The sequence below is a fragment of the Schistocerca nitens genome, chromosome 8, assembly GCF_023898315.1.
Source record: "Schistocerca nitens isolate TAMUIC-IGC-003100 chromosome 8, iqSchNite1.1, whole genome shotgun sequence".
Taxonomy (NCBI): domain Eukaryota; kingdom Metazoa; phylum Arthropoda; class Insecta; order Orthoptera; family Acrididae; genus Schistocerca; species Schistocerca nitens.
Window position 1 is genome coordinate 437,222,963 of NC_064621.1, and position 16,557 is coordinate 437,239,519.

At 44.1% G+C, this 16,557-nt stretch overlaps 1 protein-coding gene across 1 annotated transcript in view; it reads left to right on the forward strand.

Moving 5' to 3' along the window:
* The window catches only part of LOC126199007 (endochitinase-like), a 74,455-nt gene that overhangs the window by 39,261 nt on the left and 18,637 nt on the right, over positions 1-16,557 (forward strand). Inside the window, exons 4-6 of the mRNA XM_049935687.1 lie at positions 4,435-4,600; positions 8,362-8,584; positions 11,761-11,884. Of these exons, the coding sequence (XP_049791644.1) occupies positions 4,435-4,600; positions 8,362-8,584; positions 11,761-11,884 (513 nt within the window). The remainder of the gene's footprint in view (positions 1-4,434; positions 4,601-8,361; positions 8,585-11,760; positions 11,885-16,557) is intronic.

Genomic DNA, 16,557 nt, shown 5'->3' on the forward strand with positions numbered 1-16,557 from the left:
AGCCCGCATCTCGTGGTCGTGCGGTAGCGTTCTCGCTTCCCACGCCCGGGTTCCCGGGTTCGATTCCCGGCGGGGTCAGGGATTTTCTCTGCCTCGTGATGGCTGAGTGTTGTGTGCTGTCCTTAGGTTAGTTAGGATTAAGTAGTTCTAAGTTCTAGGGGACTGATGACCATAGATGTTAATTCCCATAGTGCTCAGAGCCATTTTGAACGTTCACCAGACATACAATTATTAGACGAATTAAGACAACGTTATTTCCACACACACTGGAAAACATTTGTGTAATAATCTTCTATGGACATGGGTGGATAAATGAGTGTCAAAAATAGAAACAAAAGTCATACTCGGGTTTCGAAAACGGGACGCAAAAGTGCGAAGCCGCGACGCGAGCCACTGTACCACCACTCTTACTGAAATGCTAACTCGCTAAAAGGCACAGGAACGGTCGAATATCTACGGATAAGCTGAGATACCTGTTGCTTATTTTGAACCATCTTCTAACGAACAAAGTTTCTGAGAAATAGGTTTTTGACTCTTTCCGTGTTCTCTTCGTGGGCCATCAGTGTGGCTGAGTGCTATGCGGAGGACGAGAGATTTTATCCGCCCGGGGCTGAGTGTTGTGATGTCCTGTTCATCATTTCATCATCATCGATGCGCACGCCGCCTAGTTGTCGTCAAATAAAAAGCGATCTACTAGTCAGCCGAACAACCTAGATAAGGACCCCCGACTAATAATGCAATATGATCATTTCATTTCACTGTGCTGATTCTATACAATCGACAGGCGGATACACATCAGTTCTTTGATATTACTTACGTAAGCAGTGGACGGTCTCATGACTGCCTGGTACTACACCATCCACAGCGCTCCAGAGAGAATGTGTGCTGGCTGGTGTGATTAATATTTTCTTTTCCGAAGAGCATAACTTCGTTCAGTGAAGTCAGTTATCAGGGAAGTGAAATACCATGCTCTGAACACGGAAATTTATTGGTATTTACTTTTCAAAGAGTTGCATGGCATACGATGATGTACGAGAGGCACTCAATAAATAATGCAACACATTCTTTCTCGGTCAGTTTCAGTTGAAAAAGCACCGAAATTGTCGTGAGACATTGTGGAATATTTCCCCATTTCAGTCCCTACAGTTTCATGAAGTTCCAATGGGAGTCGGCGCTAAGCGTAGCTTTCAAAATGGCGTCTGTATGGGCGTTGAGTTGCCGGTGCAGAATTTTGTACACGAACTGACCTCTCGACTATGTCCCATAAATGATCGATGGGAATCATGTCGAGCGATCTGGCCGACCAAATCATTCGCTCGAATTGGCCAGAATGTTCTTCAAGCCAATCGTAACAATTGTGAGCCAGTGACATGGTGCATTGTCACCCATAAAAATTCCATGGCCGTTTGGGAACATGACGTCCTCGTGATGACTGGGTGTTGTGTGATTTCCTTAGGTTAGTTGGGTTTAAGTAGTTCTAAGTTCTAGGGGACTGATGACCATAGCTGTTAAGTCCCATAGTGCTCAGAGCCATTTGAACCATGACGTCCAATAATTGCTGCAAATGGTCCCCAAGTAGCCGAACATCCAGAGGACCAAGTCTATTCAATGTTAACACAGCCCATACCATTATGTAGCCATCACCAGCTTGCGCAGTGCCTTGTTGACAACTTGGATCCATGGCTTCGTGGAGTCTACGTCACGCTCGAACCCTATTATCAGACTTACCAACTCAAATCGGGACTCATCTGAACAGGCCACTGTTACCCATTCGTCTAGGGTCCAACCGATATGGTCACGAGCCAAGGGAAGGCGCTGCAGGCGATACCATGCTGTTAGCAAAGGCGCTCGCGTCGGTCGTCTGCTGCCATAGCCCACTGACGGAAAATTTCACAGCACTGTCTTAACGATACGTCGGTCGTATGTCCTACGTTGATTTTTGCAGCTATTTCACACGGAATTACTTGTGACAACTCTGCCTCTTCTCTCGGTTGTTAATTGAATAGCGACAGCCTTTGCGTAGTCCATGATAAGAGACAATGCCTCAAATGTGGTATTCTCGGCATACTCTTGACGCTGTGGGTCTCGAAATATTGAATTCCTTGACGATTTCCGAAACAGAATGTTCTTTGCGTCTAGCTCCAACAACCACTTAGCGTTCAAGTCTGTTAAGTCCCGTCGTACTGCCATAATCACATCGGACACCTTCCTCGTTATCAGCCAAAATAACGTGGCAAGATACCGACGTCACCTAGGTGAAATCCCTAAACCTCGTGGAAGTATATGCTCTGAGTGAAAAGTGGGGTACCAGATGCCACCTGCCTCAACAACTTTAAAAATTTTCCAACAGTTTTGGCATGCCATCACATTCGCACTCTATTTAACATGCAGCTCACCACAAACTCCCACAAGCTCCCGAAACAGTAAGTCACTCATACCCACTAGTCCATTGCTACAAGTCGCTTATACCCATCCACTCCCAGTTGTCCATTCTCAATTACTCTTTCAGCGCAACTCATTGTCATCATCCCCTCGTCACTCTGACACTCTGTCCCTCTTTTTCCCTCACACTGCCATTGTCTTCTTCGCTCTTTATATAACACAACCACTGTTTACTATCTTCCAGTATTTATTACTTTTCCGCATCTTTACCAATGCCATTGTCTTCTCCCCCGGCATAAAAAAGCGCGAATATGTTCGCATGGCATTTTTTTTTTTTTTCAAAATTAAAAGTTACTGAGGAAGGCAGGATGCAGGGGCTTATACCCAACTTTTCAGTCTTTTAAATAAGCAGGAACATATTCGCATTTTTTATGCTCCGACAGGAGCATTTTTCCGCTGGTTTCCTCCTTGTCCCTGTTGCGGAAGGGCATGTAACTCATATGAAAACAAGCGTATTGGTCAGTAAAACTTAGATAATTTCCTTATGTGAAATTGAAATAACACAAAACCGCATTTTAAGTGAAAAAAATTGCGTACGTTTCAGTGCTACAACAAGGGGTACCCAGGTGATGAAGGAGACACTTTGCTGCGTATTTCTCCTTACTACGTCAGTTTATAATCTACGTTTTTGCCGCACACCGGATTTTACGTGCGTATTTTACGTACTCGGTTAGGGTAACTATGAACCTCTGTAGCTCAAAAACGGGTAAAGATATGGTGGAAATTTTCAAGATTGTTCGAGATCGGGGTCTTAGGAATACATCGTAAAAATTTCAGCCATTTTCTGTGCATAGCCGTCTTGGAATCCTCGACTGAGTTTTGGTCCGCTGGTGACGGCGAAAATATAGTAAAAATACGCTATTTCTGGGGTCTTTCGAGGAACCGCCGATGAACTGATGATGACTCCATAAGGCACATCAAGCTGACCGATTTGCTCCATTTGCCTAAGCAGGAGAAAGTGTGTGATCTGTACTGTAGGTTGTGACGCTCAGACGATCCTTCCATTGGTACACAAATGGTCCGTACCTAGCCCAACGGCTATCCAAAACACTTGACGCTACCTTTTTACCACCAACAGAACTCGAGGTATGGACACCGGAAAATCCCGTTTTATGCCACGCGTTTTGGAACATTTTAGGGATGCATGCTGTCGCATTCATACGATTATTTATAGCGGTTTTGGGTTGCACTAAAAATGTCTTCCGCGCAACAAATCGAAGTGCTGAGCACAATTCAAAGAAGATTTTTATTTATTTATTGTTCCGTGGGACCAAATTAAGGAGAAGTCTCCATGGTCATGGAACGAGTCAATACATGAAATTATAAGACGATAGTAGAAACAGATAAAATGAAATACAAGAAACGTATTCAGGCGACAATTCGTAAGTTTAAATAAAGAAAATCAATAATGTAACACTGGAATTTGCTTAATTTTTCAGCTCTTCCAGGAGCTCCTCGACAGAATAGAAGGAGTGAGCCATGAGGAAACTCTTCAGTTTAGACTTAAAAGCGTTTGGGCTACTGCTAAGATTTTTGAGTTCTTGTGGTAGCTTATTGAAAATGGATGAAGCAGAATAGTGCACAAGAGTCAAGGAAGTGCATTCCACATGCAGATTTGATTTCTGCCTAGTATTAACTGAGTGAAAGCTGCTAACTCTTGGGAATACGCTAATATTACTAACAACAAGCGACATTAAAGAAAATATATACTGTGAGGGCAATGTCAGAATTCCCAGACTATTGAATAGGGGTTGACAAGAGGTTCTCGAACTTACACGACATACAGCTCGAACAGCCCGTTTTTGAGCCAAAAATACCCTTTTTGAATCAGAAGAATTACCTCAAAAAATAATACCATATGACATAAGCGTATGAAAATATGCGAAGTAGACTACTTTTCGTGTTGAAATGTCACTTATTTCAGATACTGTTCTAATGGTAAATTCATAGTCGTATACGATGTATATGTATGTGTGTGGCGCTTTTCGGCAGAACGACGTGGAGAACCACGGCTTCGCCAACTTCACGGCGCTGAAGAGCAAGTATCCTGGCCTGAAGACGCAGCTGGCCATCGGCGGCTGGGCCGAGGGCGGTCGCAAGTACTCCGCCATGGCCGCCGTGCCGGCCCGCAGGCGCAGCCTCATCGCCAGCGTCGTCGGTGAGTACCGAGTACCACAGTACCTAGTACCGAGGATCTAGAACCCAGCAACGAGTACCAAGTATCAGGTACAGACCATCGAATACCTAGTACCTAGTAACGAGTACCACAGTAGCTAGTACCGAGGATCTAGTACCTAGCAACGAGTACCAAGTACCAGGTACAGACCATCGAATACCTACTACCTTGTAACGAGTACCAAGTATAGAGTACCTAGTAAAGAATATTGAGTACTTAGTACCGAGTGCTTAGTATCAAGAAACCAGTAACGAGTACCGCGAGTACCGAGTACGGAGGACAAACGAGAGCGCTCACCCAGTCTGTGTGACCACCTCACTGTCACACACCCACCGTCACCAATGTTTGTAACAGTCAGACATTCCACGCAGGCGTTGCGGGGGAGCATGTACACTATAGGCACACATCGCTAGCGTCTCTCCTTGCGTCTTGCATAGCTGTGCCCCTTACGCACAAGATTTCACACTTTCGTAGGTACATCGACAGTGGTCACTACAAATGATTAAAAGGCTGCTTGTCGAACGGCATTGAGTTTTGAGTCATTTTAGGAATGCCAACTCATTTTCATTAATCACGAATACTAGCCTTGTGGAATGTGTACCACCAGTATTCTCATGAAATGCATTCGCAGTTGCGAATATGAAAATCAGCTGTGAAATGGAATGACGACAGTGAGAATTTGTGCCGAACCAGGACTCAAATCCAGATTTCGCGCCTCAAGCCAAAGGCAAGCATGTTAAAGCCAAAGTTTCTAACTTAGAATGGGTAAACGACTGACCTGCATCGGGGATTATGTGGAAAATAGTCGAACCTACTTGGAACACTTATTATACTTTGGTTTAAGTGTATGTGTATGGTCGCGACTGAAAACATGTAGGGTCAAATACGTCTTAGTTGACCCTCGTAGTGTGTCGTAGTAGAATGACTGCCTTCAGTGTCTCCAGTAGTGGACTGTGACGCCATGTCGTGGAACATGCTCCCTGTAGAGATTGAAGGTAGCTTGGACGTTTAATTTGGAATAAAAATTGCCTAACAAAACCTGTAAGATTTATACCAATATATCTGATCTTTAATAAAGAGCACTGAAACAAGAGTAATTATTAACTTCACCCCAAGTGAGGCAGAACACTTAGAAGCAAATACAACAGAGAAAGTGGAAAGCAGTATCAGCTATAGCATTAGCAAGCAGAGTTCGTAGTATTTCATGAAAACTGGTTAGGCACGAAACGAAATACGAGGATCTTTGACTGGCACACACTGACAGCTGTGCTTCAGCATCCAATTTAGGCATCTTACCTGTGTAGCGCTTAGCGTATTTTGAGTTTTATTTCTCCACTGCTACAAATATATGACCTTGAGAAGTACCGTGAAACTTTGTATACGTGTTTTACAGACATCTTAACAGTTTGGTACCAGAAAGTGAATTTTCCTTAAAGATATGACGGGCAATGGTAGTGTGCTTTTTCGCCACAATATCATAGCTCAGATTCCACTTTATTCGCGTTTTTTCGATAACGGAGTAAAAAGTGAGAGCCATTTTTTTTACGTTTCCTCTTGCACTTATTCACATTTTAGAATATCTGTTCTAATGATTACGTACGGGGTGACAATTACTGAACCATATTTGAAAAACGTAAATTAGTTACAAACTGCGGCACGCGCACATTATAGTCAACATGTAAACGTCACTACACATATTCGGATTTAGGTTATGACATGTTCGATGTGCCTACCATCATTGGCGATGATGTGGCGCCGACGAATAGCGAAATTCTGCTTGACCGCTGAAGTATCGGAACATCGATGATGTCGATTACCTCCTGAATAGCTGTTTTCAGCTCAGCAATGATTTTGGGGTTATTTCTATACACCTAGTCTTTAATATAGCCTCACAAAAAAAGAGTCGCATGTGTTCAGACCCGGAGAACATGGCGGTCAATCGAGGCCCATGCCAATGACCTCTGGGTACTGAGACCCAGAATGCGGTCCCCAAAGTGCTCCTTCAGGACATCAAACATTCTCCTGCTTCGATGGGGTCGAGCGTCTTGCATGAATCACATCTTGTCGAAATCAGTGTCACTTTGGATTATGGAGATGAAACCACCATTCAAAATCTTCACGTACCGTTCGGTAGTCACCGTACCATCAGGGAATACCGCACCGATTGTTCCGTGACTGGACACTACACACCAAACAGTCATGTGTTGAGGGTGAAGAGACTTCTCGATTGCGAAATGCGGATTCTCAGTCCCCCAGATGAGCCAGTTTCGCTTATTGACGAACCCTTCCCAATGCAAGTGGGCTTCGTCGCTAAACGAAACCATAATGCGCGTACTAATTCCCATCATACCCCGCGGCTAACCGTGCAGTTTGAACGTCCTAACACAAACCGTTCAAAAGTTATGACGATTTTATTTCGTATAGTTCAATAATTTTCACACTGTGCAAGTGACTGCGGCGAAGTATCACGAAAAAAAAAACAATGCATTTGGACCTATGAAATTGTTACAGTAAATGCGGTATGCGATTTGTACCACTTGCTTGTACACTATTATTTTCAATTTTTCTTTATTTGCCTTTCCGCTTTTTAATAGACAAGTAAAATATTAGCATTTTCTCGACATCTCTTCAGAAAAGGAAAATCATACGGTGCGCGCAAGAAAATAAAAATACAATTTCAGTGCTCGTATTTCGGAGCAATATAAGAAGTGGCGCCAACAATATATTTTTTTAGTTATTCTGTTGTACTGATTGATATTGTTGAATTTGTTCTAATCAATTACGTTACAAGACACTGAACAGGAAATTGTCTTATGCAGAAATGCGTAGTTACACACAAGTGTTTGCATTAATTGAGGGAAATTAATCAAATTGTCATGTATAAATTTTATCTGCATATGAACATAGCACCAATATGTAAACAGTGACTGGTAGCTTACTCAAACAGACTTTCAAATTTATCTAGCACTTGTCTCATAAACACATGGCCATAAAATCACAGAAATTATCTCTGTAATAAAAGAGTTTATAATACCTGTCTCCAGAATTTTTCAGTATATACAGTGCCTCACAACAATATGATATTTACAGTTGTACATTTGTTGTAGATACCTATGAAAAGTATCTGAGCATCCTTTCACGCCGGCCGGAGTGGCCGTGCGGTTCTAGGCGCTACAGTCTGGAGCCGAGCGACCGCTACGGTCGCAGGTTCGAATCCTGCCTCGGGCATGGATGTGTGTGATGTCCTTAGGTTAATTAGGTTTTAGTAGTTCTAAGTTCTAGTAGACTGATGACCTAAAAAGTTAAGTGGCATAGTGCTCAGAGCCATTTTGAACCTCCTTTCACATACTTTTTCTCTTTACATCCGCGACAACGACAGTATTACTCCATAACTGTTACTAAAACTCAAACGTGCGCAGAAACGTTTATGCAATAAGGCGAATACATGTAATATTCAAGCTGAGAACATGCGCAGTAGGCCATACTCACTGCATACATACACACACACACACTATGAGTTTAGCCAGAGATATTGCATGTTACACACTCCAGCATAACATGTTGTATTAATACTCGTATCTTTGATGCCGATAAAAAAAGAAGCCAGATTTGTTAATTCTTGCTCGTACAGTGACTAATTCGTGAAGATAGTATGAAGAACAAAAATATTTTTGTCCTGCACACACTTGTAGAGGCATGTAGCTTTGGAGAAGGACGTTAAGTTGCGTCTCGGCTGCCCGCAGAGTACATGAAGCGCTACGGCTTCGACGGGTTCGACCTGGACTGGGAGTACCCGGGCGCGGCGGACCGCGGCGGCAGCTTCTCGGACAAGAACCACTTCAAGTGCTTCGTGCAGGAGCTGCGCGAGGCGTTCGACGCGGAGGGCAAGGGCTGGGAGATCACCATGGCCGTGCCGCTCGCCAAGTTCCGCCTGCAGGAGGGCTACCACGTGCCCGAGCTCTGCGAGTGAGTGGCGCGCACGCGTTCTGCCGCCTCCCACTGCACCGCGTATCAGGGTTTCCTTACGTTTCGTTTAGCCGAGCGGAGTGGCCGCTCGGTTTGAGGCGCCGTGTCACGGATTGCATGCCGGCTTCCACCGGAGGTTCGAGTCCTCCCTCGGGCATGAGTATGTGTGTTGCTCTTAGCATAAATTAGTTTAATCAGTGAATAAGCCTAGGGACCGATGACCTCAGCAGTTTGGTCCCTTAGGAATTCACACACATTTGAACATTTTTACGTTTCATTCGTTTGTGGAGTGAGAGAATGAATGGCTGGCAAGTATTATGTACCGATTTCCAACACATCTCCTAGCTATCTGGAGTTATTTTTGGTCTTTGTACACTACTGGCCATTAAAATAGCTACACCAAGAAGAAATGCAGATGATAAACGGGTATTCATTGATCAAATATATTATACTAGAACTTACATGTGATTACATTTTCACGCAATTTGGGTGCATAGATCCTGAGAAATCAGTACCCAGAACAACCACCACCGGCCGTAATAACGGCCTTCATACGCCTGGGCATTGAGTCAAACAGAGCTTGCATGGCGTGTACAGGTACAGCTGCCCATGCAGCTTGAACACGATACCACAGTTCATCAAGAGTAGTGACTGGCGTATTGTGACGAGCCAGTTGCTCGGCCACCATTGACCAGATGTTTTCAATTGGTGATAGATCTGGCGAATGTGCTGGCCAGGGCAGCAGTGGAACATTTTCTGTATCCACAAAGGCCCGTACAGAACCTGCAACATGCGGTAGTGCATTATCCTGCTGAAATGTAGGGTTTCGCAGGAATCGAATGAAGGAAAGAGCCACGGGTCGTAACACATCTGAAATGTAACGTCCACTGTTCAAAGTGCCGTCAGTGCGAACAAGAGGTGACTGAGAGGTGTAACCAATGGTACCCCATACCATCACGCCGGGTGATACGTCAGTATGGCGACGACGAATACACACTTTCAATGTGCGTTCACCGCGATGTCGCCAAACACGGATGCGACCACCATAATGCTGTAAACAGAACTTGGATTCATCCTAACAAATGACGTTTTCCCATTCGCGCACCCAGGTTCGTCGTTGAGTACACCATCGCAGGCGCTCCTGTCTGTGATGCAGCGTCAAGGGTAACCGCAGCCATGGTCTCCGAGCTGATAGGCTATGCTGCTGCAAACGTCGTCGAACTGTTGCTGCAGACGGTTGTTGTCTTGCGAACGTCCCCATCTGTTGACTCCGGGATCGAGACGTGACTGCACGATCCGTTACAGCCATGCGGATAAGATGCCTGTCATCTCGAGTGCTAGTGATACGAGGCCGTTGGGATCCAGCGCTCCGATCCGTATTACCCCCCTGAACCCACCGATTCCATATTCTGCTAACAGTCATTGGATCTCGACCAACGCGAGCAGCGAAGTCGCGATACGATAAACCGCAATCGCGATAGGCTACAATCCGACCTTTATCAAAATCGGAAACGTGATGGTACGCATTTCTCCTCCTTACACGAGGCATCACAACAACGTTTCACCAGGCAACGCCGGTCAACTGCTGTTTGTGTATGAGAAATTGGTTGGAAAGTTTCCTCATGTCAGCACGTTGTAGGTGTCGCCACTGGCGCCAACGTTGTGTGAATGCTCTGTAAAGCTAATCATTTGCATATCACAGCATCTTCTTCCTGTCGGTTAAATTTCGCTTCTGTCGCACGTCATGTTCGTGGTGTAGCAATTTTAATGGCCAGTTGTGCAGTAACGGGACAGGATCCTCTAATCAAATATCCAGGCCAGCAGTAAAAACTTGCAGTCTCGTCGCGAGAACCCGCTTCACACATTGGATGGCTTCAGGGGGTTCACCGTCATTGCCGATGAATAGCAAAGCTTGTTACAGAGGATGGGAAAGAGCAACAGAAACTTAATCCCTCAATGAATTTTTCATTCTGCAGTAAAGTTTATGCCTATATGAAAGGGACTGTGTTCGAGTCTCGGCCCGGCACACAATTTTAATCTACCAGGATTGTCACCCAGCAGCAGAATTTAGTTCATACACGTGTACTTCTAACAGACTGTCTTTTTTATTACTGCTTTTTTTTATTTCACTGTATTCATTTGTTTAGATGTATAATCGTTATTCTTTCCTTTTACCTCATGTACGTTCACAGATACGAGTGTGCCGAAAAACACTCTTTGACCAGTTTGTAAGATTCCATTTCAGCATTACATTGAGCAGTCGAGCAAAGGTACCAGTATTTTAACGATGCCACTGGCAGTTGTGGCTTATCGTTCATTTGCGACAAGACGTTCCATGGATCAGGTTACCTTCCATTCACAAAGCTGTTGCACTCAGCGACTGTTATATTGACTTGTAAATTATAGATTGCAGCGATCAGGCGTCCTTTTTAAATTTTATTGTGCAGATCTAGATTTTGGCTAGAAGCTAGCCATTCTCAATGCTAAGAATACGAAAGGTACACAATTAGATGATGTTATAAAAAGCTACAAGTAATGGCTTAACTCGTATGGTTTGTCTATTACATACCACTATTATATTATAACCAACCGATGTGTTCTGCATGCAGCCTGCCTTCGGCAAACAGTAGTCTTCAATGAACTGTGGATGAAGCCCGACCAATAGGAATTACATGCATTGAGCGAAAATAATAGTGGTATGTAATATACAAACCATATAAGTTAAGCAATTACTTGTAACTTTTTACGTCATCTAACTATGTACTTCTTGTATTCTTAGCATTGAGAATGGCTAGCTTCTAGCCGAAATCTAGATCTGCACAATAAAAAATTTAAAAAGGTCGACTGATCGCTGCAATCTATAATTTACATTTTCCATGGATGTTTGTAGGCTCTACTAAAATATTCGGGTTAGGCCACGTCTTTTTCCAGAATAAATTTTGGAACAGCATTCTCAACAACTGCAACTGCCATTTTAAATCTTATTTATTGTCGACTATGTCGTAATTCAGATATAAAATATTTGGTCTGTTTGTTGAGCGAATTTCATTCACAGTGAAAAAGTTTGGATAATCCCAAGCTGTGTATGCAAGTCGACTGGAGTGCGGGACAACTGGGGGGCCTAGTCTGAGGACACAGACACTGTAGAGCGGCCGTATGGCCCCTCTGTGTTGCAGGCTGGTGGACGCGATCCACGTGATGTCGTACGACCTGCGAGGCAACTGGGCCGGCTTCGCCGACACCCACTCGCCGCTCTACAAGCGACCCCACGACCAGTGGGCCTACGAGAAGCTCAACGTCGTGAGTATTACACTACACTTTGTCCCGTCACATGTCTCACTCAGCCTAACTCACGTCAACCTCAAATACGTGCAGCGAACATCAGTAAAAAAAACATTAACACCCTTAATATTAAGCAATTTGTAGAAACATTATTGGTTCAGAACAGAGAATTAGCAATCTCAACAGAGTTTCCATTGCCATATGCAGATACCCTATCGTACAAGTAGTTTGAAAAGTTCTGTACAGCCTGAAATAGTGCCTTGAGCCTGAAGGAGATTCTACCTTTTCCAAACCAACCTTTGCTCTTCCAGTACCTCTCCTTAATTTGTTTAGAGTCTTTCATTTCCTGGTCGTCTTAAATATCAACCCATACACGTTCACAGATATGCATGCGGTGTAAAATAATTTTTGAGAATTTTATAAAATTCCGTTTGAGCATAATAAAGGCCATATTATTACATTATCGCCTGTTAGGTTGATGCTTCCACGTCTGCTGATGGTTACGACTATCTTGCCACACCTCATCTGGATGCAACGCATGTAGAAACACTACTGGGCTACTCAAGAAGCTTTCCCTTAATCTCTTAATTAGCAGTTACTTTCCGTGCAAACAATGATCTCGATCACATTATAGCTCTTCGCGTCGCAATAGATGGCACGATTTTCAACTTTCTGAAGATGCTATTCATCCGCCGATATCAGAAAAGACAGTATGGAGTTAGGAAGCAGACGCAGGGGCAGACTAGAAAAACGCACGGATAAGCTACGAACCCCTTTTATTTCTTTCTCGAAAACTTCCCCTCTTTCATCTCCTTTGACTCTCACAGCTGCCGGCTGTAAACTTTATACACTGTGCAACAGAATTAAAGGATCACTTTTTCGAAACCCCGTAATTCACACCTGTTGCGACGCTTAGTTTTGAAGTTTGATTCAAAGGTGCGTACAACCTTCCTCAGTAATAGTACAAAAGCGTGCCTCCCTGCGACGTCAACCTCGATCTTGATTATGCTTCTACCGGCAAGGCGTCGACACAGGCGAGGATAATGCCATATGTCAGAAGTTCATGTGAGCCGTGAGGTGGGTTCATGATACCACATTGGTACTAAACGTCATCACAATTCTGCCCAACGCCACCGCGTGCGTGTCACAGAATGGGAAGGTCGTCACAGCCCCTCTAACTCACATTCCACCCCTGTTTGGACACCTCTGCGATGGAGGCTGGAACTGTGACACATTCCGTTGTGTGTGAATCAAATGGAGGAGTCCCTCTAAACCCTCCCTCAATTCGGTAACGCCGTCGGTGCCATCCACGCAACGTTGTTGAGCACGTTAGAAGTGTATCTTCAGAAATTTCGGCACTAAATCAGCCTGGCGGGCTCTCTAGTGCCTGATGGTTCGGCAACCCCTTCTTACCCCTAGGGTTGGGTTTGCCTACCTTCAGGCGATAGAGCAGCCGCCAGGCTGAACTGGCGCCGAAGTTCCTGGCAGGTACATTTGTAATGTGCTCAACAAAGTTGCGTGGGTTGCACCGACGGTGACCGAATAGAGGAAGGGTGTTAGAGGGACCCTTCTGCATTTTATTCACGCACATGTTAATGTTTCACTCCCGTAAGATCCCGCCACAAGAGGGCGGAAAATGGGAGGGCTGAAAAAGCGTAAGTACCCTTTTCTGCTTCGTTCAAATTTTGTCAAATGGTTTGGAACAGTCTCTAGTGTTCCAGCCTGTACAGAGAGCATCAATTGCTGTCGCGCTGCACTCCAAAGGGGAGCGATCACTTTCAAAGTGAACGCAGCCCCGCAATGTCTTTAGAGGAGGGTTGAAACATCTGAGGCTGTCCGTAGTGTCAAAAGTAGTCAATAACATCTCCCCGTTGCTCATCGCACTGCGAACTTTTGTTTCCAGGCACGAAATGTGCGGGGAATCAACGCTCCAGTGGCAGGGGTGGTTTCATTGAGGTCATTTTCGTGTCAGTTTTGAGCGGCGGTGTGTCTGAAATATCTTCCTCGCCCACCTATAAGAACAATGCGCAATTTCAATGCTGGATGTCACGATTCTGATCTCCATCACAGAGACGACGAAAGAAGAGTTGAAATGTTGATAAGAGGGGCTGTGATGATCTTCTCATAGTACGACACATTCACGTTGGTGTTGGGTAGAACTATGATGAAATTTGGTGCCAATGTGACATCATTAATCCGTCTTACGACTCACATGAATTTCGTGAATTTCTGAGCTTTGTCCTTTCCTTCGAATGTCTAGACATGTTGGTGTTTGAAGCATCGTCGAGCCGAATACTGTACGCACCTCTGCGCCAAATTTCAAACTTAAGCGCCGAAGAGGGTGGGAACTACGGGACTTTGAAAATGTGATCCTTTAATGCTGTTGCTCAATGAAGGTAACCTCTCACTCCCTGTACTTTGTTCCTGATAACTCCAAAATTTCAGCGCTGTCTAAATCTTATCTAAACATGTTACAGATGTAGATTAGCCTTTTTTCGACCTGTCTACAAAGATAAGTCACAGCACCATGAAAATACAGTTAGCTTACTTGGGGAGTGACCTTGGACCTGTGTCGTGGTGTGACATTGGTGTAAAATGTTGTTGCTTGTTACCTCTGAATACTGCAAGGTCGTTAGACAAATAGCCATGAAATAACACATTCCAAACATATTCTAAGGAAAATCGACACAGCTCTCCTTAGTCAATAAAAATGCTTATGATGAAACTAGATAAGTGAGTGCAATGCTCGTGAGAGAGGATGGCTCAGCACTGTTGCCAATGTGACAGGTGAAAATAGCGCTTATTTTATGAAAAAGCAGGGTTATGCAGCAGAAACTTCCCACTCTTGGTGTACAAAACACACATTAACAGACACGAGGCTGGCACTGCCCTAGTGCAGTGTCTCCTCGATTATTTGACTGCTTCACTCCAATCACCGTGGTGGGACACATAATTTGATTGGATGACCAAAATTTTGAAGCTAAACTAACAGTCTCCCTCTTACTGGCCGGGTGCTACCACATTATATCAACGTTCGATCTTCGCGCAGAAAAACCAAAAATGTTGTACTCAATTATTCACTGAGGATGGCAGTGATGGCATGGCGTCTCCTACCCTCAGCCAGGCTTATCACTGGCTCTGCTCACAAAAGCACGGATCCGACCACAGCCCCACTTCTGCGAAAACTCCCTGTATCCTCTCCTAATGAGATTCACTGACTGCCTTCTGTCGACAAAACGACTCGCAGACCACACCACGAGTGCACTTTCCCAAAGCAAAGCCTTCCTCCGAAACCCACATGTCCAATATTCTCTATAAAATATTCATTATTTTGTGGATATTTTGTGCTTGAAGTCTGAGGGTATTTCATATGTCTCATACATTCTGCATACCTGCTAACAGCTTTGTCGTGGTTGGTTGCCCCAAGTACATTTCTGAGTGACTCATTTACTCTACGTGCCTTGTTTTGACTGGAGTCTTTCGGTAATCTGTCAAATTTTTCCTTCAAGTTCTCAAGGTTTTCGGTGCGGTAGTCTTCAAGTGTTCGTCTGTTCTGGTTTTTTTGCATCTGTGTGACGTTCTGTCATAGGTCAAACAAATCTGTTACCATTTGTGCTGCCCCTTGCATAAGCTGAGTATCTCGTGATAGTCCTTTCTGGTATGGTTGCCATAAACTTGCTCGGTCCTCTAGGGTGTTTCGCAGAAGTGTTCTGCAAGCAGTCTCATTTCTAGACAGATTGCGTTTTCCTAGTATGAACCGAAGTCTGCCCCCTGTTTTACTTAGCACTGCGACTATGTGATCTCTCCATTTCGTACACCTACAAATTGTTACCCCTGTTATGTGCATTAGTTTCCTGATTCTAACTGTGGCTCATTGATGTTGTAGTCAAAAGATACATGTTTTCGATTACTGGAGCACACAACTCTACAATTCTGAACGTTTAAAGCAAGTGACCGATCTTTGCACCACACTGAAATCTTGTCAATGTCTGGCAATATTTGTGCAGATTTTTTCAGAGAGAATTTAATTACAGATAACTGCATCATTTGCAAAAATGATGAGGTTACTACGAGGGGTATTTCTTAGATAAGACCCATTTGCGAATTACAGTAAGAGTGCAGTGCGTGCGCGCGACGACTCCCAGCATGCTTTGCGCCTGTTTAGACACCATTTGCAGCTGTACTGTCTGTCTGTGTGCTGAGTTGTCGAAGCTTATAATGTTTAAGAAAACTAAGTACCCCGACAATTGTGAGATACGACCTGTAATTCGATTGTCGAGTGGTAAAAGCTCCAGCATGCCGTACAAAACAGACGGCATGGTATAGTGTCTTCCAGTGTTATGTTGCTTCACGACAATGCAAGGCCACATATTTCTGTGCAAGCATAAGGTGGGAACAATTAGATCATCCAACTTACAGTCCAGACCTTGAACCCAATGATTTACACCTGTTTCGGGACTTAAAGGAGTTCGTTGGTGGTCTAAGTTTGAAAGACGACGAAGAAGTGAAAATTGCAGTCATTGATTGGGTTTCTTTACAGCCGGCAGATTCCTTTGATGCCATAATTCAAATACTTGTTGAGCATTATGACAAATGATTGAACAGAAACGGCAATTATGTAGAAAACTAGGTAAAAGTAGGTAGAAAAGAAAAAAAATATATTTTAATAGTATTTACAGTATTTTTATTGT